Raw genomic sequence first — 27810 nt, forward strand, 5'->3', positions numbered from 1 at the left:
ATGGAAACAGTGAGAGGGCCCCCTTAGGACAATCTGCCATTCTTGGTACACTCCTACTAAATGTTGTTTCAAGGCACTCCTATCTCCTCATTTCCTTAGCTATGATAGATGGGACTGATAAGGTAGGGAAAGCAGGCGGGTTTGGCGCCTGTGTATCCTGTGGCCCACGGGCCACTCTCAATGGGGTCACCTTCCTGCCACATATGTACTGACACATTGTCCTGAACTGCGAGTCTGGAACTGAAAACCTTGCAACCTGATATTTTTTAATAGTTATTAATGAAATTGTGGTCTTTGCCAAATGCCTGTCTTCCCCTGTACACCCCCATTCCCCTCCCTGAACTTACCCCCTCTCCACTGCCCTTCTCCCCCAACCCCTGAACTTACCCTCCTACCCCCCTCTCCACTGCCCTTCTCCCCCAACCCCTGAACTTACCCTCCTACCCCCTCTCCACTGCCCTTCTCCCCCAACCCCTGAACTTACCCTCCTACCCCCCTCTCCACTGCCCTTCTCCCCCAACCCCTGAACTTACCCTCCTACCCCCCTCTCCACTGCCCTTCTCCCCCAACCCCTGAACTTACCCTCCTACCCCCCTCTCCACTGCCCTTCTCCCCCAACCCCTGAACTTACCCTCCTACCCCCCTCTCCACTGCCCTTCTCCCCCAACCCCTGAACTTACCCTCCTACCCCCTCTCCACTGCCCTTCTCCCCCAACCCCTGAACTTACCCTCCTACCCCCCTCTCCACTGCCCTTCTCCCCCAACCCCTGAACTTACCCTCCTACCCCCTCTCCACTGCCCTTCTCCCCCAACCCCTGAACTTACCCTCCTACCCCCCTCTCCACTGCCCTTCTCCCCCAACCCCTGAACTTACCCTCCTACCCCCTCTCCACTGCCCTTCTCCCCCAACCCCTGAACTTACCCTCCTACCCCCCTCTCCACTGCCCTTCTCCCCCAACCCCTGAACTTACCCTCCTACCCCCTCTCCACTGCCCTTCTCCCCCAACCCCTGAACTTACCCTCCTACCCCCCTCTCCACTGCCCTTCTCCCCCAACCCCTGAACTTACCCTCCTACCCCCCTCTCCACTGCCCTTCTCCCCCAACCCCTGAACTTACCCTCCTACCCCCCTCTCCACTGCCCTTCTCCCCCAACCCCTGACTTGTCATCAACCCTTTTCAAACCTTTCCTGCCCCGTGTACTTACTCAAGATGTTTTCTGTCATAATTGTACTGAAATTGAAAGTGACACTGATGACTTGTTCCTTTTGAACACCCCCAGGCGTGGTAGGATATTAATGTAGACACTTCATGGACAAGGCTGAACTGTGTGTGTGTGTGTGTGTGTGTGTGTGTGTGTGTGTGTGTGTGTGTGTGTGTGTGTGCGCGCGCATCAGTCTCTGCTGTGATATAAGGGCTGGCTTCATGGCACCACTGACTTGATGGGTCGTGAACTTCTGAGGAGCACGGCAGTAGTGACGTTTCTCGTGAGGTCATGTGCTTTGCTTGGCCATATGTAACCAGGTTAAAGTTTAACACAAAGCTGGAAAATGTTTTAGCTCATCATATTCCAACAGAAGCCTGGACAAACGAGACATTCTGTACATTCTTTAGGGTGAAGCTCACCATCTTCCCTCTTTTCAGCATGTCACACCTCACTAATAATTTTCATGTTTTTATATTCTTTTTTTAAAACGTTGATTATCTACACATGCTAGTTTGGATGTTTGCCATTTGCCAGATGACTCGTTTGATGAGAGAAGTGTTTATTACTAACATAATCCTCCATTCCAGTGTCGGGGTGCTTAAGTGTACTCCAGTGTTCCTGGTCTGGCTTCAGCAGAATATCTCAGCAATAAAGTCTGGTGCCTGAAACCACTGTTGGGATGAAATCCGACAGGGTAATGAACCTGCAGGAGCAAAGTGTGGGCACTTGGCTGTGACGGCAAGCCCTCCTCCAGAGCAGGGAGCTCTCCTGATGCCATGGCAGACTTCTGTCAGGCATGCTCTCGTCTGAGTATGGAGTTACACTGAGTCTAGGTCTGTGTCTGACACTCACGTGTGCCTCACGTGAGACTCAAATGAGGCTCACGTGAGACTCATATGAGCGTGGGCAGAGCACTGCACCAGGAGGAGATGCCCTGTGGAAAGAAGCTACATTAATCAGTACTATCCACAACAAGCTAATCATTACAATCTACTCTACATTTACATTTACGGCATTTAGCAGACGCTCTTATCCAGAGCGACTTACAAAGTGCTCTAATCAGTAGCTACGCTAATCAGTACTATCTATTATTAATATTAATAGTAGATAGTACTGTTATAGTACTATAAGCTGACTTCTCTGTACATGTCTAATCAGATATGGGTTCTGCCTAAATCGTTGCCTTTTACTGTATAATGTCCAAAGGAGGTAAGTTTGCTCTTACAGAGATATACATTAATTCTGCTTATTTATGACAAGCTCTTGTGTGCAGTGTGAGATGCCGTCTGTCTTCAGTGTGATGTTCTTGCCCAGTGAGGGTTTGACATTCGCAGTCAGCTTGGAGGGCCTTTAATGGGGCAACATTTATATAATCGAATATTTGATTGGACATTTTTTCCTCATTGTCTGCTGTTGGATGGAATATTGAATACAACAGCAGTGCAGTAGATTCAGTATGTCAGCCTGAGTCTATGGATCTGTGTAGTCATTGGTTTGATACAGTTCAGAGGGATTAGGATGGGCAGGGTGTCATATCACAGCACAGTGTGGCCTCTGGTGCTACAGGAGTGTTGAACTGGTACAACGCATGAGCAGCAGTGTGATGAGGATTTCAGTCTTGTCAAGGTCAATGCTAGCCCCCAAATATCCGACCCTAAGTGATTCTAAGATCAGAAACATCTATGTAAAGAGGCTAATACATGTTAGCATAAATTCCACAAATAATAACATTATGCAATTGCTAGTACTTGACTACAGTCCACACCTGTCAAGTCTCCCGTTTTGGCCGGGAAACTACCATATTTCACCCCTATTTGCCATCGTCCTCCCGTATTAATATTTCCCCGTAAATTTCCCAAATTATAATATAATACATTTAAAAAATGCATCCAAGTGCCTCTCCAAACTGAATTATGTCGCTAGCCTCGCGAGAATGTCAACCTGCAGTAGCCCGAGTGTCAGTTCTCGCGAGATTAGTGCTGACAGCGGGAACAACAAACCCGAAAAACAAATCAGAGATGGATGAAGGTAACGAGAGAGAAGGCGTTCCTACCAAAAAAGTGAAGACGGGTAAAATATAAGGGGTCCTGGACCTTGGTTGGGCTGGTGGGAACGCTCACAGCATCCAGTGGAAATCTTCCCTTATATGTAAATCAAACACTTGACAGGTATGCTACAGTCAATAACAAATTGGTTAAATGATGCTGCTTAATTGTCTATGCCCAGCCATTAAAGCTAATGAAAACGTGTTTTCAGAAGTCATGTTGTTTATGGTTCATTTCCTTCACATGCTGTTAGCAGTAACGGCAAACTATGTTTAACATGGAAGTCAAGTCACAGAATTCATTACTCTCAAAGTCATTATTATCCTTTCACATTCGCAAATCTAGACAGTGTTTACTTACTGCAGCATCAATATTGTAAATCAGACATGTTTCTCATTGGGGTTCACAGCCACTTAGACGTGTATCAACCCAAGAATCTAGTGTTCACATTTAACACCTGACGTTTCTATCATGGATCATCTGGTGATTACTCAACTCAGAAGAAATATAGTCACCCTTGGTTGAGTGATAAGCTTGTGTTTTTTTTAAATGCATATTTGCATTCTGACAAAAATTGCAAGTATCGTTCACGGTCATCATGTCAAATGAAGTTTCAGATTTCAGGTACTGTGTACTTAAATTATATTACTTTAATCCAGGGAGTTTTGAGAGATTGTGGATGTCTCTATAAAAGCATTAGTGCATTGAATTCAATCATGTGTTTTGCGACTGCCCAAACGTGTCTCGTTGATTTACCCACGGCCCTTTCATTCTCGCTGAGACGCATTTCTTTATATTCAGTCTGTTTCACAGAAACAATGTTTTTTTTAGGGGCTAAACTTCTCACTAAATACTAAATGTAATCTTTTCCTACTTGTTAATGTCTGGTCATAGTTTCCACATCTGCGTGGGGGGCTCTCTGAGAAAGACAGTGACGTAGGCAGCTGTCGAAACGCAAGTGAAAGTCTTGGAAGGGAACACATGGTGTCCAAGGCCTGCAGGTTTATCGCCTGCTCACTGCACCTGTTCATCAAACCCTCTTTCTCCACACTGCATATTATGCTCGGCACTCTGGGATACAAACCGCTGCTCCTGTGAAGGACTGTGGGTAATGGAGTCATACAGCACCAAAAACACGTGGCCACATTTGCCAGCAACCTCTGACTCACGGGTGCCCTTCACATATAGAACATGTGATAATGGATGTCATTACCGATTGTAAAATAGACTTTTTTATGAGATGCGGGTATTGCAGAAAGGAAGCGAATGTTCAGACTTACAGTGGGCCAGAGCTGGAGAGAAACCCGTGTCCCTGTGTGAGTCCATGTCTGTCATTTAATTCATCTCAGGAAACAGATGCAGCATTCATCTTCAGATATGTGATTTCTTTAAATATTCTGGGGTCAGATGTTCCAGAAAACGTGACCTCTGGGACATGCTAAGGTGGTCATCTCTCTGAGGGCTACTCCATACAGGTGTACAGGTACAGGAGGATTAGACCAGGTTAGAGAACACAGAGAACACAGAGAACACAGGCTCCTGAGCCATGAAGACTATAAACATTGCAATAATTTTTTTTTTCTCTCAGGAGCATTACAACCAGTCATTTTAGCAAGTGGCAGCAGCTGAACTGTGACATGTTACAGATCTCCAGGATCTGAGTCAGACACGTTTATTGCTTTTCTCTTCCAGTTTTTCATTGTAGAATATGACGTGATTTTTGGCCACCTCTTTCTGGAGAAGGGCTATCAAAATCCAGTACAGGATGTATAGAGCACTGCAGACTTTTATGTTTTTTACCATTCTAGGATTTCTGATTGACCTAATGAAGATCTTCTTAATTAGTGAATCAGGTATGCTAGTGCTGGATAAACCCTTTGAATTCAGGGCATGTGCCAAGGTCAGACAGATCATTAGCAGATCAGGTTCAAACAGGTTGAAAGTGCTCCTTGGATTTTTCATTCTGTTCCCCCATTTTCAAAGTCACACTGTCTGTGCCCCTAAAGCCTGTGATTGTCTTATTTAAAAAACAGACTGGTAGTGATGCAGGGTGTTTGATGGGTGCTGTTTCTATGGAACCAGAATGACGCACATCTCACCAACGTCAATGAACAGATTGAATTACCGTAATTCTGTCAGTGTTTGTAACAAATGGTGTTTTTCTCACAGTGTTGTTTCCGTGTGGAGACACACATGAACCACAGTCCAGGAGTCACACACTGGCATTCACACAAGACACAATCTGTAACGGCCTGGCAGCACGGAGGAAGAACTGGAAAGAATCTGGAATTGAGCTGTTACACAAATACAACTCCATAGAAAAGACTCACACTCATATAACAGAGAGAACCCATTTAGTGTTTGAGTTTCAGAACAGCTGCAATATGTACAGTACATGATGCATTTTTAATACAAAGACATTGAGTCTCAAATGTCTTTTTTCTTAATCTCAATAAACAGAAATAATACCCATATTTGGATGCAGTAAGAAACTGTCCTGCAGTGAAGCTGTCATTCTTCAGTAACATACACTCACACTTACATACATACTTTCACAATCAAAACCATAGGAGTAACAACCAAACGTCTACCATATAAACGTGGAAGTTTAGCATGAGACTACCAGAGACAGAAGTGGTATACATTAGGGCATTTGGCTTAAGCCCTGGGGAATGTATGAGATGTGGGCAGGTTTGTTCAGTGCTTGGATTATATGATGAATTTCTCGTTAAAAGAAGGGTACTGCTAAATTATTTTCTATTCTATGACTATGAAAGCTCTAATTTTAGAAAGCTAAGAAATAAACTGATGGCAGTGTATGTTAATGTACTTTTAAATTCAATTTACTCAATTTCAGTGCTAATTTTAACTATATAAAGGTGCATTAATGATTCTTATGAAAACATACTAAACAATACAAATTACTGTAATTATCCAGTTAGTAATGGACATAATTTAGTGGTTAACAACACCAACAACAACAAAAAATGACATGTAGTTTTATGTGTTGTTCTAAAATCTTATATCTTTATAATATGGCTTTATGTGTACGTAATCAGATATACGTGCATGTTTGGTATGGTGGCTTCAATGTAACAGGTTTTGAAGTGCTAACTCAAAGCATAGAAAACATATATATTTCACAGATATCTAGATATGACTTGAATTTGTGTCTTAACCTGTCTTAGGTACCACAGATAAGATACAATGGCTGTACATTGCAACTTAACTTAGAGAACATAACAAGATAATTTACAGCAACAGTACTACATTGATTACAACATGAAAAATGATACTGGCTCTCTCCCAGTACAGGGATATACATACATATGTATATATGTATATACACATGTGTGTGTGTGGGTGTGTGTGTGTGTGTGTGTGTGTGTGTGTGTGTGTATATATAAATTATATATATATATATATATATATATATATATATATATATATATATATATATATATATATATATATATATATATATATATATATATATATATATATATATATAAGGCCTTTATTAAAAATGGAACTATATTTTGCGTCATTTGGTACAGCACATCTCAGCACAGTATACTGTTGGCAGTAGAAGTCACAATTGTGGATATTTCAACCTCTCAAATATCAAGTGCACTTAACATGGAGGATCATCATTTCCTTATGTTCAAGGTGACAGAAGACCCAAACCATTTCCTTTAAAACTCCATGTCTGTTTTTCGGTGTGTCCCCTGTATAAGGTAATATGATAGCTTTCAGTGTGAGAACAGGGAACAGTGTGAGAACACATCCATCTCTGTTGTGTTCAGAAATCAAGTTCTGGGTAAATGTCTAGTCATGTGACCCTCGTCATGATGACCGATTGTTTTCTGAACATCTGCAATCTCAGGCGAAGTTCTCACACTTTGAGGCTGCTCTGTCGGTCTCGAGACACTCTTTGCCATTTAAGTGTTCGCTGTGACCGTCGATGCTGTAGCAACCTTGCACCTCCGTGATGGAGGAGGCCGTGTAGGACGCTGACCTCAGCGCATCCGAGTGGTTGAGGGTGCTTCCGAACTGAATGCGATACTGGTTCCAGTGGCGCCTCACGACGCCTTGCACCTGTGCCAAGAAAGGATCCATCTGCTTACCTCACCACAAAAACATGCCTGACGTTCTTCCAAAGTGACTACAGAACAACTTTCAATCTGACTTGTGTGTTTGAGAGTGTAAGCCAATGCTAGATGGGCAGATGGGATTAAATCCTTCAGATGGGATTAAATCCTTCGGATGGGATTAAATCCTTCCCCTCTATTCTTAGAAGACTAGCCCTTGCAGCCCGTTGTGCCTGGCCAGGGCTCTGGCTGTGAGACATCCGTTCGGGCTCTGGTGATTGCTCTATTAACTCGCAGCCCAGTAAAGCTTCCCCGGATATCTGTATGTGAGCTTTCATGTGCCCACAAAGCAGCCACTTATAAACACAAAGAGCTAATTTGCACTCAGCACAGTTCCTCAGCTACACAGCTCAAATGTTTGTAAATTCGGTGTATATGGACCGCAGCCAATTTGTTAGTTATCCAGTGTGTAAGTCAGGCGTTACGGTAGGACGCTGCATGTCAGACCATAATAGGAAATGACGCAGTACCCATCTGGATCCTTACAAATAGTAAAAACTGCATTCTGTTGCCATGGAAAATTCCTTACCTCCCCATTGAAGAAGCAGAATATTGTTGCCACGAGCAGCCCCTGTGAACACAGATGGAACTGTGTCATGCCCAAGTGCAAATAAACACATTAGGATTTTCTAGCCCGGGCCTCCCCTCTCTGTCCCCACAGGTAGTCGGCACTATTGTGGAGCCCTCGATCTGACCTCCAGTGTTTTCATGCACCCTGCTACTGAGGCATTTAACATGCACTTCAAATCACTGCAGGAAAAAGCTGCCCCTGTTGCATTATTCACCCAGCGGACTGACCTGTCCAACGTCCCTCCTCACAGGGCGGTGCGCTGCTACACGCATTGCGATATCCTTTTAGCCTATCAGCCGCTGCTCTGGAAATTAGCTCCCAAGAGTCTGACTTTATATGCATGGCGACCTGAACCTTGTAATTGGTCAGCATGCTGCATTATGATTTCTGCCTCAAGCTATCTGGACTGGCCATTGTTTAATGAGAGCTGTCTCTCATTATGCTGTATCTTTTTGGAAGTGTTTCATTATGTCTCTTTTTGTCTGTACATGTAATTTTCAAATTTTTTGCACATTTTTGCCTTTTTTAAACATTTTATTATTATGATTATCATTGCCAAGCTTCAAATCTTCATTCTTGTGTCAGTGACGACACACCACACGTGCCTCTTAACAAAGCTAACTTTACACAATGACTTTACACATGTAATTACTTTACATGTATGTTTTACACTCACCTGATAGTGCATCAGGATGTTCATGACATAGTCGTAGATCTCTGAGGAGATGCGTCCTGCAGGTTTATAGGGAAGGAGAACATATTGGATGCCCAGAAGAGGAACCAGGATGAGTGTGGCCCTCACTGCTTTCATGTAGAGGCTGGACTCCGCCCGATGTGTCACCTTCAGCTTGGTAATGAGCACACGCACGATGTTGAGCAGAAAAAAGAGATTCACCTGGTGCGACAGATCACAATAAGAGACAGAAGAATGGTGGTCATTCGCTGGACTGAGGAAGACAGGGCTTCAAACTGCAAAACGAATGATAGTCCTGATATACACAAAATTAGTTAAACAATGTAAAGAAAGTTGAAAGCCACCATCAAAGGCTTCTGACAAGAAAACCTTCAGACACGACCTTCTGTTTGCTGTTATACCAGTGAAAGGCTTAGAGAGTAGGACCAGAAACCACCAAAAAGCCTCCAGATGTCTTACCAGCAATGCTGCACAGATTGGGCCATGGATAATATACAGCAATGATGTTTTAGAACTGATCCAGCAACTATGGTATGAATTAAAAACCAAAAAAGGAAGAATTTGCATTAGTGTCTCAGTATTTCAGAGACTTTTACCTTTATTATGATATGAAACAGGACACAATTTCACTAGATCAGGCAAGCTTCATATGTAACATGATTTCATGGTAGCACTGGTTAATAAACGGTTGCGGTTTGTCATTAGTTATAACCTATGAAAAACGCAAAATAAACTAGAGATATTGTAGATACTCACTTGTCATTGTAATAATGACCTCTGGCTATGGCATGTATTGTAGCTGGTATGAGTGGGAAACCTATGGAAAAACATATTGTAGATACAGTATTGTAAAGCACAGCCCTACCACAACAGAAATGGATAATGGGTCATTTCTGCCATGCTGGACTGTCATACGTTGGAAAGAACATACCCCATCCTAGGAGGTAGTACCACATTAAGTGTTGCTTCTCTGCAAACACAGCCACCACAATGAGAGTGTGTAAGTAGATCCCTTCACACAGCATCCAGAAATAGTTGCATCCAAAGAGATATAGATGGATGAACTGGGAGACTTTGCAGCTGGTCTGCGCAGGAAACATTTCCAAAAGAGAGAGAGCTGTCAGCACATTAGTAATGACGCAACCCGTCCGTCAAGCCGAGTGGTGTCTTTCGCCAAGGCCGTTCGGCCTGCGCGTCCTTACGGGATTGCGCTGCACTAACTCCTGGTTGTTTGCCACCGCTGTGAAGAAGACGATAGTGATGATGGAGTTGAGGATGAAGGAGAGGAAGAGGTTCTTGTGCAGGGTTATCCTCTGGCAGCTCAGACTCCTGCCGGGAAACACACGGAGGTGTGGCACGCGTTAGCAGGACGTCTCCGCCGGGAACTACAGTGGGCAACAGTGCTGCTCTAGAGTTTAGCACCTACTTAAAATGGAAGAAAATCCCAAGTGAAATGAGCAAGGAGATCAGGGATAGCCCGTGTCCTATCAAGGCCAAGTAGAGCAGGTTTATTGCAGTCTGCAAAGAGAGGAGAGAGAGAGAGAGGGAGAGAGAGAGGCATGTTTACCCATGCTGTAAACAATCTCCTGTTGCCATCAGTAAATACTTCTTTACTTAAACCCACTCTGAAAATGTCCTAGCCTAAACACACCCTGCCAGATAGTTGTTGTTGGGAGTCCAATATTGTAACAGATCTGACTCAGAAAATCTGCTGGAAAGTTGTGATTTTGTTTTTTGCATTTTGGGACGTGGTAAGAAGCGGAGCTATTACATGTTGGGTTACATCTGCACTACATGTTGGTCCATATATGTACTGCATCTTTGTTCATATATGAACTATGTGCTTACATATGTACCTTTGTATCTGGTTACATATGAACTATGTGTTTGTTTACATACATTACCCACAAAAAGTTATTTGGGTGAAATTTCAGGATAAACCTAAAATGAACTTAATGTGACTCTCTAAACCTTTGGAAGTGCAACTGTTCAATGTTTTGGTATTTCTTGCACAACCTGCTATTGGTATTTAAACACCCCTCCTCATTACCAAGTGTCATGTAAAACCATTCGAAACCATTTACATCAGTGTGGTCTGTTTACTAGATGACCTGCACGGGTACCTGACAACAGGCATCATCATCATCATCATCATCATCATCATCATCATGCCCCACTTTCATGATATAATATCATGTTATCGTGAACTTTTTACGTTTTTCATAAACTTCACCCAAAACCCAATATTCCAAACTTTTTGTGAGTAGTTATGTACTGAATATTTCTTTACATATGCACTATATGCTGTGTGTTTATTTGTTCTTTCATTCTTGGAGAAGAAGTATGAAATGTACATGTACATGTATATGTGAAGGTCCTCACATACATGATTTTAATACATAGTGTCCCCCTGACCTCATTACCTTACTGTAACTTCCTACCTTCAACCCCTAATCCATTTAGCCTCTTCTTACAACAGCACGACCCTGCTGCACACTAGCCAAACCCTTGGTAACCTTTCTTGCTCTGCAGTATGTGATACAGCCTATCGATCGTTGTTCATGAGAGATGATGTGCAGTACTGTGGTAAACATTAGCAAGACCATAATACTTAATGCAAAGCCTTCTGGGATGCCAATGTGATATGCAAATGTTTGGATGTTATTATTCGTTGGGCATGTTATTATTCGTTGGGCATGTTATTATTCGTTGGGCATATTCGTGTGTGTGTGTGGTGCAGGTCTTACCACACGTCCTTCGTCGGTGTGCTCGTTACATCTGGTGTAATTTGTCCAGGTCCTGTTGCTCTGAGGATGCAAAAACCACTGACCGTTCTGCATACAGATCTTAGTGGCAATCTCTGTAAAAATGATGACTGGTATTAGGTCAACGCTCTTGTGACCTTATTTTTAATGGCTGGTATTTTGAAACTGGTTCATATAGCATAGGTGACCTCTCACCGTAAGGGACTATCATAATGCATTCATAAAGACTTAGCCAGTGTTTAAAAATCACATTAAGGTTCATCTTCACTCTCCGCATTATATTCTTTTTTAGCCAAAACACAGTCTCTTTCATGTGGAAGTCTTTTATCAAACACTTTTATCAAAGGCTCTGGTAGTGCTCGATGGAGACAACAAACAGAATGTGATCCCTTCTGATTAATGAAAAAGGTGAGATGATGAAAGAGGAGGATGAGAGTCGCCTTGACCACAGGGGCGGAGATCCCAGGGCTGCTATAGATCACCACCTGAAGGGTCAAAGTCGTGGAAGTAATCCGGGCAGTGTTGGTGCGAGGTGACGCCTACGTCCGTGTCATCCCAGCATAACCACCCGTCCCATGTGCGATTGCAGACTGGGCCGGCTGGCGGACAGAAGCGAAATCACAGGTGTTACTGCAGCGTCACTGGCCTCGGACACACAGATCAGTTCTCAGAGCCCCCACCCTTAGATTTTCCATCCAAGCTTGCGTGTCCTGCAGGGCTCAGACTGAGGCTGGTGGCATGTGACTGACCTCTCCACTACTGTCCATTCCAGGCAGCGCCCTTTTCTGAATGTGACCTTAACCCTACCCTCACCCCTGCCTCTCCTGTTCCAGCTCCTTACTTGAACTACACCCACCCAAGCTGCTCCACACGGTAAACACAACAAACGAATTTACAAACATCTGTAAAGTCTGTAAGGAAAAATCTCATTTGTTAAACTGTTAGACTTGTAATTCTAACTGAGGCCTTGTTGTCAAAAAGACAAAGGAAAGAGAAAAGAAAATACCCTCTCAAGAACCCTTAATGATCAGAGACTATACCCTCTCAAGTACCCTTTATTATCAGATACTACACACTCTTAAGTACACCTTATTACACTAAAGACTATACTATCTCAAGTATCCTTTAATACAGTTACACAGACTCTACCCACTCAAGTACCCTGCATTATCACAGTCATAAAGACACTATACTTTTTCAAGTACCATGCATTATTGAAGCATCACCCTGATTGCTGTGAAGCATCACCCTACACAGAGAATCACCCTGCACAGAGCATCACCCTGCACAGCTTTATCACCCTGCATAGAGCATCATCCTGCACAGCTCTTTCACCCTGCACAGAGCATCATCCTGCACAGCTCTATCACCCTGCACAGAGCATCATCCTGCACAGAGCATCACCCTGCACAGAGCATCACCTGCACAGCTATATCACTCTGCACAGCTCTATCACCCTGCACAGAGCATCATCCTGCACAGAGCATCACCCTGCACAGAGCATCACCCTGCACAGAGCATCACCCTGCACAGAGCATCACCTGCACAGAGCATCATCCTGCACAGAGCATCACCTGCACAGAGCATCACCCTGCACAGAGCATCACCTGCACAGAACATCATCCTGCACAGAGCATCACCTGCACAGAGCATCACCTGCACAGCTATATCACCCTGCACAGAACATCACCTTCCCTCCCGTCACCTTCCCTGTCAGGATCAGTCTGCCCCACCTGAGGTTTTTCATTGCAATGCGCACACTCTCTGTTAACAGATGAGACAACATGAATCAATGTCATGATCTGTATAAATATGAGCAGCATGTTGAAACCCTGGTATTGCTTCCTGCCTGCTCATGTCACCTCTGCCTCATAAAACATGACCTACGTATCCCATGAAGCCTGAATATGGTGCCATGAATAGCACACTTGATTCTCAGATTCTCTACTTCTGAAACTGTAATTGCCAGAATTCCCAGAAAACTGTAGTCCTTTATTCCTGCCTAATCTGCATAATGACACAGCAGGTTCAGTTGTTATTTTTACTTTTATTTATTTGGTGCCCTACCGTTTCTGACAGGATTGTTGTCCTTCATAATCTTCTGATAGCACTCAAACTGTGCAGTCACTATCTTGTTCCTGGTTATGCTGATGTCATGGTACACGTTCTGAGGGAACTGTTGCTGGCTGGCATTAACTTCAGGGCTGGCCAACACCGTGACCTACATACAGATGACACAAAGAAAGCAAAGATATCTTTGGTGCCTTGATATGTTACATTGTGCCTTGGTTGCTGGAAACCAGCAACACTGAATGAATGAAATGGTGCAAAGCAGGCCATATGGGTTGACTGACTAATGGTTGCTAAACATGTCACAACTAGCACTTCTGAATTTGCACCCCACTGAGCTGTAATGAGAGAGAGAGGCTGCAAAGTATCCAGGATGTTGTCAGCTCCCGTCTCCGAATGCACTGCCAGTGCTAGAGTGTGAAGACATAAACCAGGATTATTTCTTAAACTGATGGTCCCTGACCTGTTTCTCACATATGTTACATTGCACAGAGACATTTCAGCAGTGTGCAAGCCACAAAAAGCCTTTGTATGATTGTTTTGCCAGGTCTGGAGAGTAATGGTGCCTCAGGAAGACAAAGCTGGCTGGATGATCAGTTGCAAGTTTAGACAAAGCAGAAACAAACTAGCAGAACGGACGGAGAGAAACACAGGTAAGTGAAAGGACGGAGAGAAAGACAGGTAAGTGTAGCGAGGTTCATGTGAACAGCAAGAAAAACCTGCATGGGACGGGAACCACTGATGTTTTGCGCGGTATTTAAGAAGGACCGTCTTACCTCTGCAATGGTCCCCAGAAGAAACAGAAGAGCCACCAAGCTCCAATCAGCCCCCTTATTCAGCATCTCTGCTCAGCTATTGATCTGCACAGAAGACACACCAGCACGCTGTCATCCACCCTGTTGCCAGAAGCCACTGTGCGAGTCGGAGTGCTGTCCTGTGAGCACACCCCCCCCCCCCCCCCACCGTGCTGCCATGCCGATGCCAACGTGTTCCTGTGGCGGCAGCTGCCTCTGTGGCATTGCAGTGCTTTAAGAAATGAAATTGGACAGCTGACGTGCACACTTCAGCTCACATTTATACAGCCAGAGAGCCCAGAGTGGCATAGTGTACTGAAACGAGCTCTCAGCATGTGTGTAGGCACCACAATGACAGCACTGTAGTGGAGCAAAGCACTCTAGACTGAGCGCCTGGTGGAGTTGCGTCACACACTTTCCCTTTGCTAATATAGCCTTTGAGACTCATGTTGGAAACAAATTCTGGGTTCATGGTACTGTTAGGATACAACAGCACCTAGTTGGGGTTTCTTCTGAGAATGAGATATACCACAAATCAAATTAGCCCTTCAGTCTAGAACAACACAGCATCTTAAGACTTTCGCTTAGTTTGTGTCACAAAGGTTCTGAAAATCTCTCACTTAAATAGATTAATTACAATGAGGTCCTTTGTCCACTCTGTGGGAGGATTGGGTCCTCACAACGGGGGGTAAGGCATGGGCCTGTTGAAAATTAAATCTGACTACCCCTCCCCTCTCGCTTTGGGAGAGCAGGAACTGATGTTGTAAAATATTATGACATTGTGCTAATTGAAAACAGGCAAGACATATCAGCTGGATTTCTGCTTCAGACGAGTTCCAGGTGTGAATGTCAGAGTTGGCTAGAGCCGTGTGCCCGTGTAAGGACGTGAACTGCGAGGATGAAACAGTTGCCTGTGATTTTAGAACAACTCTGCTTGATGTGTCATGCATGAAGGCATGTTAAGAAATGTGCTGATTAAACTCCTGCCAGTCTTTTAATAACTGATTGATGAGCTAATTACATCAATTATCCGATAGTGTTTCAGAAAGGTAGATGAGGGAAAAAAGATCCAAAACTAAACACAAGCTGTGAGACGTTTTGCAGTTTAGCATTTAATAACATGTTGCCCCTTAAGAATAGCTTGACTTTCTTGTGACACTTCTTCAAACCCTAACACTATTCTCTCTACTTCTTTCATTTTGGGGGCACAGCAGGGCGTGTGTCTGCTAGTGACAGAAGGCAAGATCCTCCATTGTGTTCCTTGCTGGTATCCGACATCTCTGTGCTTTGGATTCTCTTGTAAACAGGGTAGTGAGTATATCTAACCTATGGAACTCTCAGACAGAACCTAAAGGTGAACGAGAGCTTTCATGGCCTGCCTTGGAAACACACTGCTTTCCATGTGCTGACGTAGGAGGTCTGCAGAACAATAAATGGTGTTGTTCTTCCAGTATTCTGGCTGGCAGGACCTCGTTACGAGGCACGGCTCAGAACGGTTCCACATTTTATCAAGACTGATTAGGAACTTAATGATGCATCATCACTGATGGGTTTTATCTTTTACACTAGGAGCTGTTAGCTACCATTTTACAGCTGTTTTCTGTGTATGGAAAGTTTGATTTATCTAGCATGGCCCATGTGCAAGAGGTACTGCCAAGCTTGTAACTACTCAGATACACCTCGGGGAGATCACAGCGGTGGAGGGTGCATTAATAATTTACAGAGTTTGAACAGTTTGTCAATTATCTGGAGTCACTGCTAAAGAGGAAGATTTGGTGTATCTGTGTGTCAACACCCAACAAGAGGCCTCGGATCGGGTTGCAGGCTCACATGCTTTCACTAACTGTGGCAAATGTTTATATCTCCAAAGAAGCAAAGATCCATAGTTTCGCTTGGCTTGATAAAACCGTAGACCTAAATAGCTGCGACCGTACTGCCTTTTCACCAAGATTGTAGATAAAAAATCAATTCACCCACAATCTTCAGTTAAACAAAAGCAGAATAGCTTCTGGGAACCTAAGTCTCATTTGGGAAATGATCAATTGCACATTGTTATGCCTTAAGTGTCTGTCTTTAGGCAAATGAATTAATCCCTCTTCGTCTCATTCAACTGTGCTCTGAATCAAAAGGGCAATAATTCTAGGAATTAAAAACAAAACGGCACAGATAGTGATCTTGTCTGCTCCTCAGAGTCCCGCCCACACAGCTCCTACCTCTGAACTCACATGTGAAGCCCCCATGTGTCAACGTCCACTTTATACTCAGGCGGTTATTTACGATGGAAATGGACACGATTTCCTTTTCCACACTATTACGCAGTATGAAAAATGACCTGTGCTGGGACTGCTGGCTCTTACAGCTCTTGCATTACAAAAAATAAATAAAGCAATGAAAACAAAGTGGTTTTCTTACTGTAAGGTGGCCGGTTTCACAACGGCGTCGCAGGGGTTCTTCTGAAGTCACCATCAGAAATCAATGTCGCCACTCGATATGTGTTTGAAACGGCCTAATTGCGGTGGCTTTAAATGTTGAAGGGAAAATGTTCAAATCAATGCTCACTTCACCGCCTCACACTCGTCTTTGTGATGCAGCTGCCCTGCCGGTCCAGTTGCAGGCTCACCTACTACCCCAGTCCCACATCTGCGACGTGGAGCGCTGCGGTCACGGCTCGCTCTGCTCCATTAAACCCCACCATGTTTATTCAGCACTGCAGTACAAGCGTTCTGCGTGTGATCGAGAGGACCAAGTGGCTCATTTTGTGGTGGTTGAGCATTCTTTGAATACAGCGCCGTAAACACTTTCCAGTGAATACACAATATTTCGATCTTTTTCTTTTAAATTTTCTCACTGCTATTTGGCGGAGGGTCTTTCTATATTGGGTTCAGGCAGCCAGTGTGGTCCAGAGGGATTGAGAATAATCATCTACCTGGACCAGCCTGTAGACACTGGGGCACTCTTAGAAATGTAAACATTCTTCAAATATTGTCTTTATACTGGTGTTATTAGTTTTTTTTTCTTTTCACGCTTGGTTTTTAATATTGCAACTGTGCAGACAAGATAAAGGCTGTGGTGGCCTGTAACCTGGCTGGTGGGCAGCGCTAAGACCCCAAGGTCATGGATTTGTTTCCCTGGGATAGAATGGACTGTCATGCTGATAAAATATGCCAAATGTAACAACAACATAAAATAAGAAAACCAATGGCTTGAATTTGATGGAATATGATACAGTTCACAAAAGCCAGCACAACTGTGGATAGATCAGGGATGAGCCTAGGAATTAGGGTTAGGAAATATCTTAAGAATTATTTTAGGAATAAGGGTTAGGGATTACCTTAGGATATAGGGTTAGAATAAGATCCTCATATTTTAGGATTAGTGCAAGTTCCTTATACCCTACAGGTTAGGGTTAGTGTAAGTTCCTCATACCCTACAGGTTAGGGGTAGTGTAAGTTCCTCATACCCTACAGATTAGGGGTAGTTTAAGTTCCTCGTACCCTACAGGCAGTGTTGCGAATAACGCCGTCGTAGGTAACGGCGTCATTTTGTCAGTAACGGGATAATATAATTAATTACTTTTCCTGTCGTTACAACGCCGTTGACGTTACTGGTCATTAAAAGCGGTGCGTTACTATATATTGATATACTAACAGTAATGCGAGCGGACCGCTGCCCAGGCTAGTGAGAAGTAACAGACCTCGATAGGTCACAGTTCTCGGTGTAACACCTGTTTAACTTAACAAGTTAATAAGCGATTGTCTAAGGCAGCGTTATGGTAGCCAATCAGAGCCAGTGTTTTTACACGCGCGCCGAAGCCCACAACACAAACGGAGAAGAGGCAGAAATGGCGAGTCAGGAGCAAGCCGAAGAAAATTAGCATTTTCAAGGTGGCGATATAAACAGAAAATACTTGAAGTTCCTGAATGTCTACCAGACTGGGTATTTGAATTATTTAATTAAGAATAGAGGTTGTATTGTTAAGTTTACTTCTGTTGTGAACAAACAGTTGTCTCAGATTGAGAGAATTTAATTTTATTTGATAGATGTAAATGCACTTTATATAGTATAACTGTTTACTATTTTTATTTTTATTTTTTACAAAGATTTGGGATATTAAAGGATTTTATACTGCACTGGTCTGTGGATGTGCAATAAATATCAAAAGTTAAACACCTTTCTGATCTCATTTCAACTGACTGTATAAACTGCTTTTTCAAAAAAATCCTTATTCATTGGCATATAACTTTTTTGGTAACGAGTTACTTTTATTATAGAGTAATTCAGTTACTAACTCAGTTACTTTTTTGAACAAGTAGTGAGTAAAGTAACGTTCCCAACACTGCCTACAGGTTAGGGTTAGTGTAAGTTCCTCATACCCTACAGATTAGGGGTAGTTTAAGTTCCTCATACCCTACAGGTTAGGGTTATTGTAAGTTCCTCATACCCTACAGATTAGGGGTAGTTTAAGTTCCTCATGTCCTAGACTAGAGGTTAGGTCAAGCTCTAAGTTACCATGGTGAATACATACGAATGCAAACAAATGTCCCAGGCCTGTCTGACACTCCTCCACTCTCATCACCCTCTCCAGAATTTAGCTGTTAAAATATTTAGCTCTAGTGCTGCCTCGTTAAATGATTAATCAGTGTGCAGAAGGCTACTCTTCACTGGCACAGGAAACAAGTGGATAACTATTTAGTTATATTTGATGTTGTTTGTATATCCATGATTAAAATCTAACACAAAATTATTATTCCAGCTGTGAGCTTGAAATAATAGCAATCCAAATTATATTTGTGATTCAGTTTAAGTGAAATACATATTAGAGGAGTAATTACCTGTGCATGACTCTTTCTTAAGAGAATATTAAAATAAAACATTCTGACAAACACGATGATGGATCCTTTCACGAGGGGAGCCAGGTTCCCCACACACATACCGCTGTGCCACGCACCTACGGGATGTTGGTACAGGTGGACCAGTTTAGTCCACAGCTACGCACTTGAAACGTTTCTGGGTGGATTCCACAGGGGAGCGCTTTTTCCATGCCAAAAAAATAACTCTACTGTCTGTGCCGGAGGGCCAGTGCCTGCCAGATAATGAGCAGCTGAATGTAATGGGATATGAAGGAGCAGAGAAGAGCCTACAGGATCAGAGCTGGGACTCCAACCCAGCATCAGCACTGCTGTGGAACGTCAACACCTGTCCATCTGGATGCCTGCCCTTGGAACACGTATAAATTAACCATGGAGTTATGCTCACATTCGTCTGTTCCATGCCAAGGTTCAGAGGACGTGGTTACAGGACGTGGTTACAGGACGTGGCTGCAGGACGTGGTTACAGGACGTGGTTACAGGACGTGGCTGCAGGACATGGTTGCAGGACGTGGCTGCAGGATGTGGTTGCAGGACGTGGTTACAGGATGTGGCTGCAGGACATGGTTGCAGGACGTGGTTACAGGACGTGGTTACAGGACGTGGCTGCAGGACATGGCAGCAGGACGTGGTTACAGGACGTGGTTACAGGACGTGGCTGCAGGACGTGGTTACAGGACGTGGCTGCAGGACATGGTTGCAGGACGTGGTTACAGGACGTGGCTGCAGGACGTGGCTGCAGGACGTGGTTACAGGACGTGGTTACAGGATGTGGCTTTGCTGCATTCTCCTGCTGCTAATTTTCCCTGCCCATCAAAGTACACCTATGCATTACACCTCAAACCTACGAATCCTCATGATTCCATCTGCTGAATCTTCTCCGTTTCTATGTTCTTCTGTGTCTCTGTGGGTTCTGGCAGCTGATGTCCATTACCTCCACATGAGAAGGAGATCCATGTTTGCTCTCGCTGTGCCCTGGGCACAACCAGATGTTGAGATTTGCAAGAAAAATGAAAACAGAGCCACACAGACTTCAGAGAAAATGGCTGATGATGCAAAGTGGGAGAGAGTGAGAGAAAGAGAAAGAGAGAGTGAGAGAAAGAGAGGGAGAGAGAGAGAGTGTGTGTGTGTGTGTGTCTGAGAGAGAGAGAGAGAGAGAGAGAGAGAGAGAGAGAGAGAGAGAGAGAGAGAGAGAGAGAGAGAGTGAACTGAGCTCCATGTGGCTGGGTGGGTGGATGATGATTGGTGAGTGATCCACACGCCAAGCCTTTGTTTCCCCTCAGACTCCCACACCCTTCCATGCCCCTGCCATCGTCACACAACATAGCGTGCAACCTCAGAAAACACACACACACACACACACACACACACACACACACACACACACACACACACACACACACACACGCACGCACACACACACAGTGCCGCCCCAACGTTCCAGCCCAGGCTGGGGCAGAGCAATGGATTTAATTTCATCACTGCCCAGGTTGGACAAAGACCCCTTCAAAAGATCCCCATGGCAGTTTAGGGCAGGATGTCCTGAGCTTCTCGTTCAGTGTGTGATGGCCTGGGTGCTGTAGAGTGTGTTGTGACCCAGCATCCTAGCACATATGGAGAGAAACAAAGATCATAGCACCACAGAGCATGAATTGACAAAAAAAGGATTTAATTCATGGGGTTTACTGCAAGTAGTACAGGCTTTAAAAAGTTACAGTACACTCTCTGCACCTTCACAGGACACACACACACACACACACACACACACACACACACACACACACACACACACACACACACACACACACACACACACCTGTGGCTCTTTCAAGTAACCACATTTTCTTTCATCATCTAAAAGAAAATGCACATTGAGTAACTCGTTATGTTGTGTTGAGTAACAACAAAATGCATGTTGAATAACTCGGTCTGCATTCTGTAGCATTATGGACAGGATGTGAAGGCCCCTCTGCACTACGTGTGATTTTACGTGGGGTGTAGTGTCTTCCAGGCACAACCCAGGAGAAGCAGCACAACCAAGACCCTTGCCCCAGAGCGCATGCTGGGTGGTGGAGCGCTTGAAATCCCACCGATGAACTCATGAGTCAAGCGTGGAAGAGAAACAGGAAACTCTGAACGGTTCCCTGCTGCTTGATAGCTTCTATATATAGTGAAACACTGTATTAAACTATTACAACACTGATGTAAAATATATTGTGTCGGTTTCTCTTCAACTGACATTTAAACATTTAAATATGACATATATATCACATATACCCCTTATTTAGGGCTATAAAGAAGAGAGTGAACTTTGAGGCAATGCAAATCACACCACAGGCGTGTCCTGTGGGCGAACGTGAGGATAGTTTCTGCTCATGCAGCACGATCCTTGCTGTGGGATGACTCGTTCTTTGCTTAAGGTCATTGAAGTCCACCGTTTAAAAATGTCACTGCTGTCGGGGTGAACACAGACCTGAAATTCTGGTTTATGGGTACTGAAGAGTAATGAGGCATTAGAGAATGGGAGTTTTAACACTTGCCATGAGGATGTTCTGCATGGGCAGTGTCATTTATATTCCATTACAATGTCTCGTGCTGCATCCAGCCGTGTGCAGACAAACTGCCTGAATCCAGATCACATCACGCGTTAAAATACGAGGCGCTTCCACGGTCTGTATCACGGGTGGCATGAACATCGGGGCTGAAGGTTTACCGTAAGTAAAACTGTTCAAAATGTAACATGTGGTAACAGCAGCAAACGTACAGCGGGCGGACCCCAGAGCTGTGAAGAGGTCACATGACCCCTGCAGCCCAACATACACACACCTGTGGGACTCCCCACCTTCACATCAGCTGAGTGACCAGTGTGAGACGGACAGACGTGCAACGAGAGGGTCTTTCACCACCCAGTGTGTGTGAACCAAATAACATAGGAAACTATTTTTTAGTTCTACTGATGCCACTTATAGATCCCCGAGCCTAAAGCAGACGACGTGTGCAGTTTTTAGAAACTGAAATGACTCAGCATTAATGGAAAAGGGGTCCCTCTTCCTTTCTCATGACTTTCTATAGTACCACATAACATAAACAAACAAACCCATAGCCACATCAGAGACCTTCTCGTCTCTTCCTCCAGATGCACACACAGGTTCTTCAGCATTGAGTGCTTGACGATGACCCCCTGAACCAGGATTGGTCCCCACGGATGACACCAGTGAACCAGGATTGGTCCCAGGATTGGGCCCTCCCCCTTTCCCAAGCTGAGCTAGCAGGCTTCACACCATCTCCTCCAGCAGCTGCTGCACAGCCTCAGGTCCCATGACAACGGAGCTTCAACCCCCTGCACTCTGGCCCGTGGTCCCAGCATGCCCTGCGGCTATGAAAATAGCCCCGCGCAATCTCGAGCCAGATCACATTTCCCGCCTCTTTTAGACCTCCAGAATAAGTGTAGGGAGCATGAACGCACGTCAGCCTAAGGCCAGGTACCACGCACGGCTCGCCCGTGTTTACCGCCTCGCCCGAGGTTTTGCTACTGCGTGTGTGTGGGCGGCTAAACCGCTCTAACGCCAGCAGAACGGTACGGTAGGCCGTGTCCTGGTGCGATATGCAAATCAGGTCTCTCTCTACGGCTTCCCCGTGTGAGATAATGTAGTGAAAGCAGCAGTGTGGTTATACTCACCAGCCATGTGGCCGTACTCCTACTGTTACACAGAGGGTTACCGGAGGAGAGAGAAACCAAACGTCTTTGCCTTTGTCTTCGTTCGACTCAGTTTTAAAACAATGCATGGAAGGCATGCAATATCTTTAAGGCAGACTGAATGGACCCAGAATATGTGCATGAGTGTGTGTGTGTGTGTGTGTGTGTGTGTGTGTGTGTGTGTGTGTGTGTGTGTGAATATTTTGTAAATGCCTTTCCTTCCAAGGTGCCAGTGATGGCGCCAGGGTCTGTAAGTTCACTCCTGACAGTTTGCAGAAAGCTGCATTCGTTTTCTGTAGTCCAGCATCCTCCACAGAGCCCTTCACCTGGGAGTGCCCCCCCCCACCACCACCCCCCCTCCCCCACCACCCCCCCCCCCCCCTGCAGAAACACTCTAGCTCCATCCCACTCTGTGTCATGGCAGCCATCTGCTGCTCCAAGTGATCTGAAAGTGAGCCTCACTACAAATAAACAGAGCAACACGCTTTCACAGCCCTCCCGGGAATATGGCCACACTCAGAGCAGCCAATAAAACGAAGGTCTAGTTTTATTTAAAGGACCCATTTGGCTACATGACATTTATCATCTTCCAAAGCCAGCATGTAGTTAAGTTAAAGTATTTGGTTAATGCCTACTTTTATAACATCGTCATTTACTACTTGGCATGTCATCAACCCAAAGCGACACTTCCATGAAGGTAATGTTAAGATAATATTCATAAAGGTTTAAAGTTAAGACTTGAATCCACTTTCTTCTAAATGTAATTTATGGTATTCTTAAATAAGACATGTGTAGAGACATAACTGCACTCTACTGATTACTAACGCTGAGGTAAGACCAGGAGTGCTGTGGCTATCAAGTTCTAATTGGCATTTGAATTAAGTTCAATTACCTTAAATAAGCATTATAGACATTATACAATAGTGCATACTGTTATGATCCCATGTTCCGAATGCTATTACCCAAATTAGAGAAATTTTCTGACTGAAAATGATGTACGACCTCAATCAGTGCAAATAAAAGTTACTTTTTCTTATTCCTGAAAGCAGTTTATGTGCCATGTAAAACTGTTGTATAACCAATTGAGGATTAAATCTAGCTATATATATATATATATATATATATATATATATATATATCTAGCAACCCACCAGCTCTTTTAGAACAGATGATGTCTTCTGTTTAACTGCTCAAATCTCAAATCTGCAATTTGACATAGACGTTGAAGTAGCCATGACACAAAGTAGCCATACAGTAATTACTTTGCTAATATTAATTAACAAATTAGTTAATTAACCAAATTGATAATGACCATATCTGTACAAAACCTGCCTGGCTTTTTTGTTCATTTGCATGGATTTTTTACACATTTGCCATTATCTTACTGATTTTATTGCTTTCTTGTTGATGGGCGTCTGGGTGTGTTCACATGGGAACACAAGGAAATGATTAATTACATATTGTCCCATGTGGCTTTTCTTTGGACATGTGCACTGTCCACATACGTGTTTGAAAGGCTTATGATTATGACTTTAGCGTCTCTGTTGATGACGTAACGCGATAGCTCCGGCGTGACAGACGGCCGGAGTCGCGGTGAAGGGCGCAGCACTCTGAGGCGTGCTGGAGGAGCAGTAAAAGTCTGCAGTGAGGAAATGATGCACTACAGCTACACCACGTCCAGCCCAAACCAGGAGGACGGGGGTCACGTCCCCCCGGTGCGTCCCCTCTCTGGGAACGACCCTGCTGGCACCAGCGCTTACAGACGTGTGCTTACCTAATGTGGAGTGATGTTCACTCCAGAGTGGCCAGGCCCACACTGCTCACTCGGCTGTCTTTAATCACTCCAGTCTATAACTGCAGGCCATGGTGTTGCCCATGAGGCTCTGCTTGAGGGTGCGATGAACGTTTTTCGCCACCGTAAACAACTGGGTGCACTAGAGCAGCACGTCGCCTCCCTGAATGACTGTGTTACTGCGCGCAGATCCTATCAGGCCTAGACTGGGAACTAGAAGTAAACCTCAAATAACAAGACGGAAAGACTGAAAGAGAGAGAAGTAGAGAGAGAGAGAGAGAGAGAGAGAGAGAGAGAGAGAGAGAGAGAGAGAGAGAGAAGTGAGGGAGATAAGCAAGACTGCACATTCTCAGAGGACTGTTGTGAAACCTTCATTTCTATTGCAGAGACTCTCTCTCCCTCTCTCTCTCTCTCTCTGTCCCTCTGTCTCTCTCTCACTCTCTCTCTGTCTCACTCTTTCTCTCTCTCTCTCTCTCTCTCTCTCTCTCTCTCTCTCTCTCTCTCTCTCTCTCTCCCTCTGCGCTCTCAGAGAAGTAGAATGAATGCCATGGCGATGGCGCAGTTGTCGGTTGCCATGCCGCTGAGGAGTCAAGCTTTGTGCTGTTAGCGTTAAAATCACACTCACACACCTCCTGACACACACACGTCCTGTGGGGCTTCTCCCTGTGCCATACACGGAGACCCTCCCTCCAACCACCACGGGCAAATGAACAGTTAGAGTCACAACTGATTTTAAGATCTTGCAACAAATCTGTCTGTCACTAGAGCCCTTTGCCAGATGGAACATCCCCAAACAAGCTCAGGGGGGAAAAGCTTTTTGAGTTTTCTTTATTTGCTTTGGTTATCTTTAGGATATGAAGCCAAATTATCCCTGTATTCCCACCAAACTGCAGGGGAATACCTCTGATGCTCTCCTCTGGAAGACACACAGCCACGGTGGGCAGTAAATGAAACCTCCTGTGACAGGGCATGAACAGGAGGAGAGGTTCTCCCACAAGGGCTTGAGGAGCAAACCAGTGAATGTCAAGTGCTGTTCACTGGAATGCGGGTTCATTTTCTGAGAACCGATCAGACCATCTCGAGGACCAATCATAATGGACGATCTGTTACTTATGCAAGCATGTGGCTAAAATCACACCAGTTTCATGGCATAGTACTCAGGGGTCAGGGGGCCTGTCCTGGGGGTGTGGCCTTTAGCTGGAGCATCAACAATGGTCTTCAACCCTGGATCCTGCACTGCTGTAGTTCAGTGTAAATATTACCCCAACTCTCATTACACTGGCGTTCATCTGTTTATGTAGATGACGGGTACATATTCTCTGAAGTGTAAACCTATAGCCTCCCGTGGTGTTCTTGTTACATATTGCAGTTGACTGTAATTCAAACTAGCATGTAGTGGTAGGGATGTAAACATTTTTCTTTCTGACAATATGATACAATATTGATATTAAAGTTGTAAATGTCCCTGAAACGATACAACACCATATAACAGAATGTTTTACAGTACAGCAATTGGGCTTTAACCGTGATACAGAGCCCTTGCTAATGAAGATGGGCAAAGAAAATGCAGCCATGTATCGATGTGGGACTTGATAGCATCTATCTATCTATCTATCTATCTATCTATCTATCTATCTATCTATCTATCTATCTATCTATCTATCTATCTATCTATTTTTGTCAATAGTTTTTACTTTACTTGAGATAAATATTAAATTGAATATAAAAAAATGATGAAATGATGTAGTGTTAATAATGGACTGCCAAAAAGCATTAATCATCCGGGCCATCATGAAGCGAGCTGACGATACACAACCACAGTGATATTTTGTTCCATTCCTCCATTCACACTACACTGGTCTGTAGGCGTGTGTTGGGTAACCCGACCTCAACCCCTGCACTCCATCGCCAGATGAACAAGAACACAAAAGTAATCCTGCAGTTCCTAAAATGATATTGAAAACACTGTAAGGTGATTGATTCTTTACAGAGTGCCCTCACTCGTGTAGTTTCATTATTGCTATCACTGTTTGACCACACAAGTACGCGCACGCACATACACTATTTCTCTCATCACACCTTAATTTGTGTTCATGCACTAATATTCTGTTTGCATAAATTTGCATAAGCGGGAAAACAGAACACAACCCAAACACCATACATTTACATAATCTGTGTGCATAAAATAATTTTAAAATTCTCTAAAATACGGTTGGGTCAAAATCTCGAATTTTTCGCCTGACTAAATTCGTTGTTTTTCCAAAAGCCACCGACACATTACTACCCCAAACTGACTGTAATTAATTAGCAGGTAAAACAAATTATTCAATAGGCTGCCAAGAGATCTGCTGCTTCTTACCTTAGGCAAAATCCAAAATTAAGTGTAGGATTTCAAACATACAAGTGTGCGCACTTTTCCGATGTTCAGAAGATGCGCTAAAGCTTAAACGTGCCTTTCCCACGCGAGGCTGAGGCGCTGATATCTGTTGCGGCTCGAGCCGAACCGCGCGAGGCGAATCCCGCACGTACAGATGTGAAGCGACAGCGCTGTCAGGTTGGAGGACACGCCCACTGTAGTAGCTTCCTACCGCGTCATAGCGTCTGCCCGCCCCCGCCACCGCCCCCGCCCCCCGCCCCGCCGCGATCCAAACGAACCCCGGACCGGTGTTCCCTGTAACGAACGCCCACGGCTTTCCAAAACGGTTACGTCTCCATGAAGTAACGTCTCCATTAAAAAGGGGGAAATTCGCTGCGTTTCAAATGACATGTTTATAACCAGTGACGTTCTGCATTAGTAACTTTTCTTTTTCCACATTTCTGCGACGTGCGTTATATCTCAGGTCAGGCAGACAGCAATGAATAAATTATAAACCTGATAAAGTATATTTATGAAAAGTAAATGATATCCAATAATAAAATATATAGTCTCAAATCTCATGAAATAAAGAAATCCATTCCATAACTGTTGTTGCAGCGCCACCTTTTGGAAAAGACATTGCAAGTAATTACAGACTGATGGGCCGTATAGTAATAGTTTTTCTCAGTCGATTTGGTTCATTTCTCAGATCAGAATTGAAATTCTCAAAACTGTTTATGTCATGTTTATCAAAATGTGTTGTATGGATTGTCTGTTGAATTGTCTTACCCTCCAAAACATT

General features: G+C 44.2%; 2 protein-coding genes across 4 annotated transcripts in view; one reads left to right on the forward strand and one right to left on the reverse strand.

Annotated features, from left to right (window-relative positions):
* The window catches only part of gulp1a (GULP PTB domain containing engulfment adaptor 1a), a 350639-nt gene that overhangs the window by 192972 nt on the left and 129857 nt on the right, over window positions 1-27810 (forward strand). The gene's annotated exons all lie outside the window — the stretch shown is intronic.
* Window positions 6756-27215, reverse strand: calcrla (calcitonin receptor-like a). 3 transcript variants are annotated; one of them, XM_077002282.1, is made up of 14 exons: window positions 27012-27215; window positions 19552-20767; window positions 14278-14361; window positions 13499-13652; window positions 11917-12030; window positions 11414-11526; window positions 10093-10184; window positions 9869-9995; window positions 9598-9751; window positions 9423-9483; window positions 9126-9192; window positions 8649-8867; window positions 7931-7972; window positions 6756-7348 (listed from the first exon to the last, which is right to left on the reverse strand). In XM_077002282.1, the coding sequence occupies exons 3-14, from the start codon at window positions 14341-14343 to the stop codon at window positions 7133-7135; spliced, it is 1425 nt and encodes a 474-aa protein (XP_076858397.1). In that variant the 5' UTR covers window positions 14344-14361; window positions 19552-20767; window positions 27012-27215; the 3' UTR covers window positions 6756-7132. The 3 variants fall into 3 exon arrangements, with proteins under 3 accessions (XP_076858397.1, XP_076858396.1, XP_076858398.1); XM_077002281.1 differs by lacking the exon at window positions 19552-20767; XM_077002283.1 differs by lacking the exons at window positions 19552-20767; window positions 27012-27215 and adding an exon at window positions 16708-18162.

The sequence above is a fragment of the Brachyhypopomus gauderio genome, chromosome 4 (genome assembly GCF_052324685.1).
Source record: "Brachyhypopomus gauderio isolate BG-103 chromosome 4, BGAUD_0.2, whole genome shotgun sequence".
Classification (NCBI taxonomy): Eukaryota; Metazoa; Chordata; class Actinopteri; order Gymnotiformes; family Hypopomidae; genus Brachyhypopomus; species Brachyhypopomus gauderio.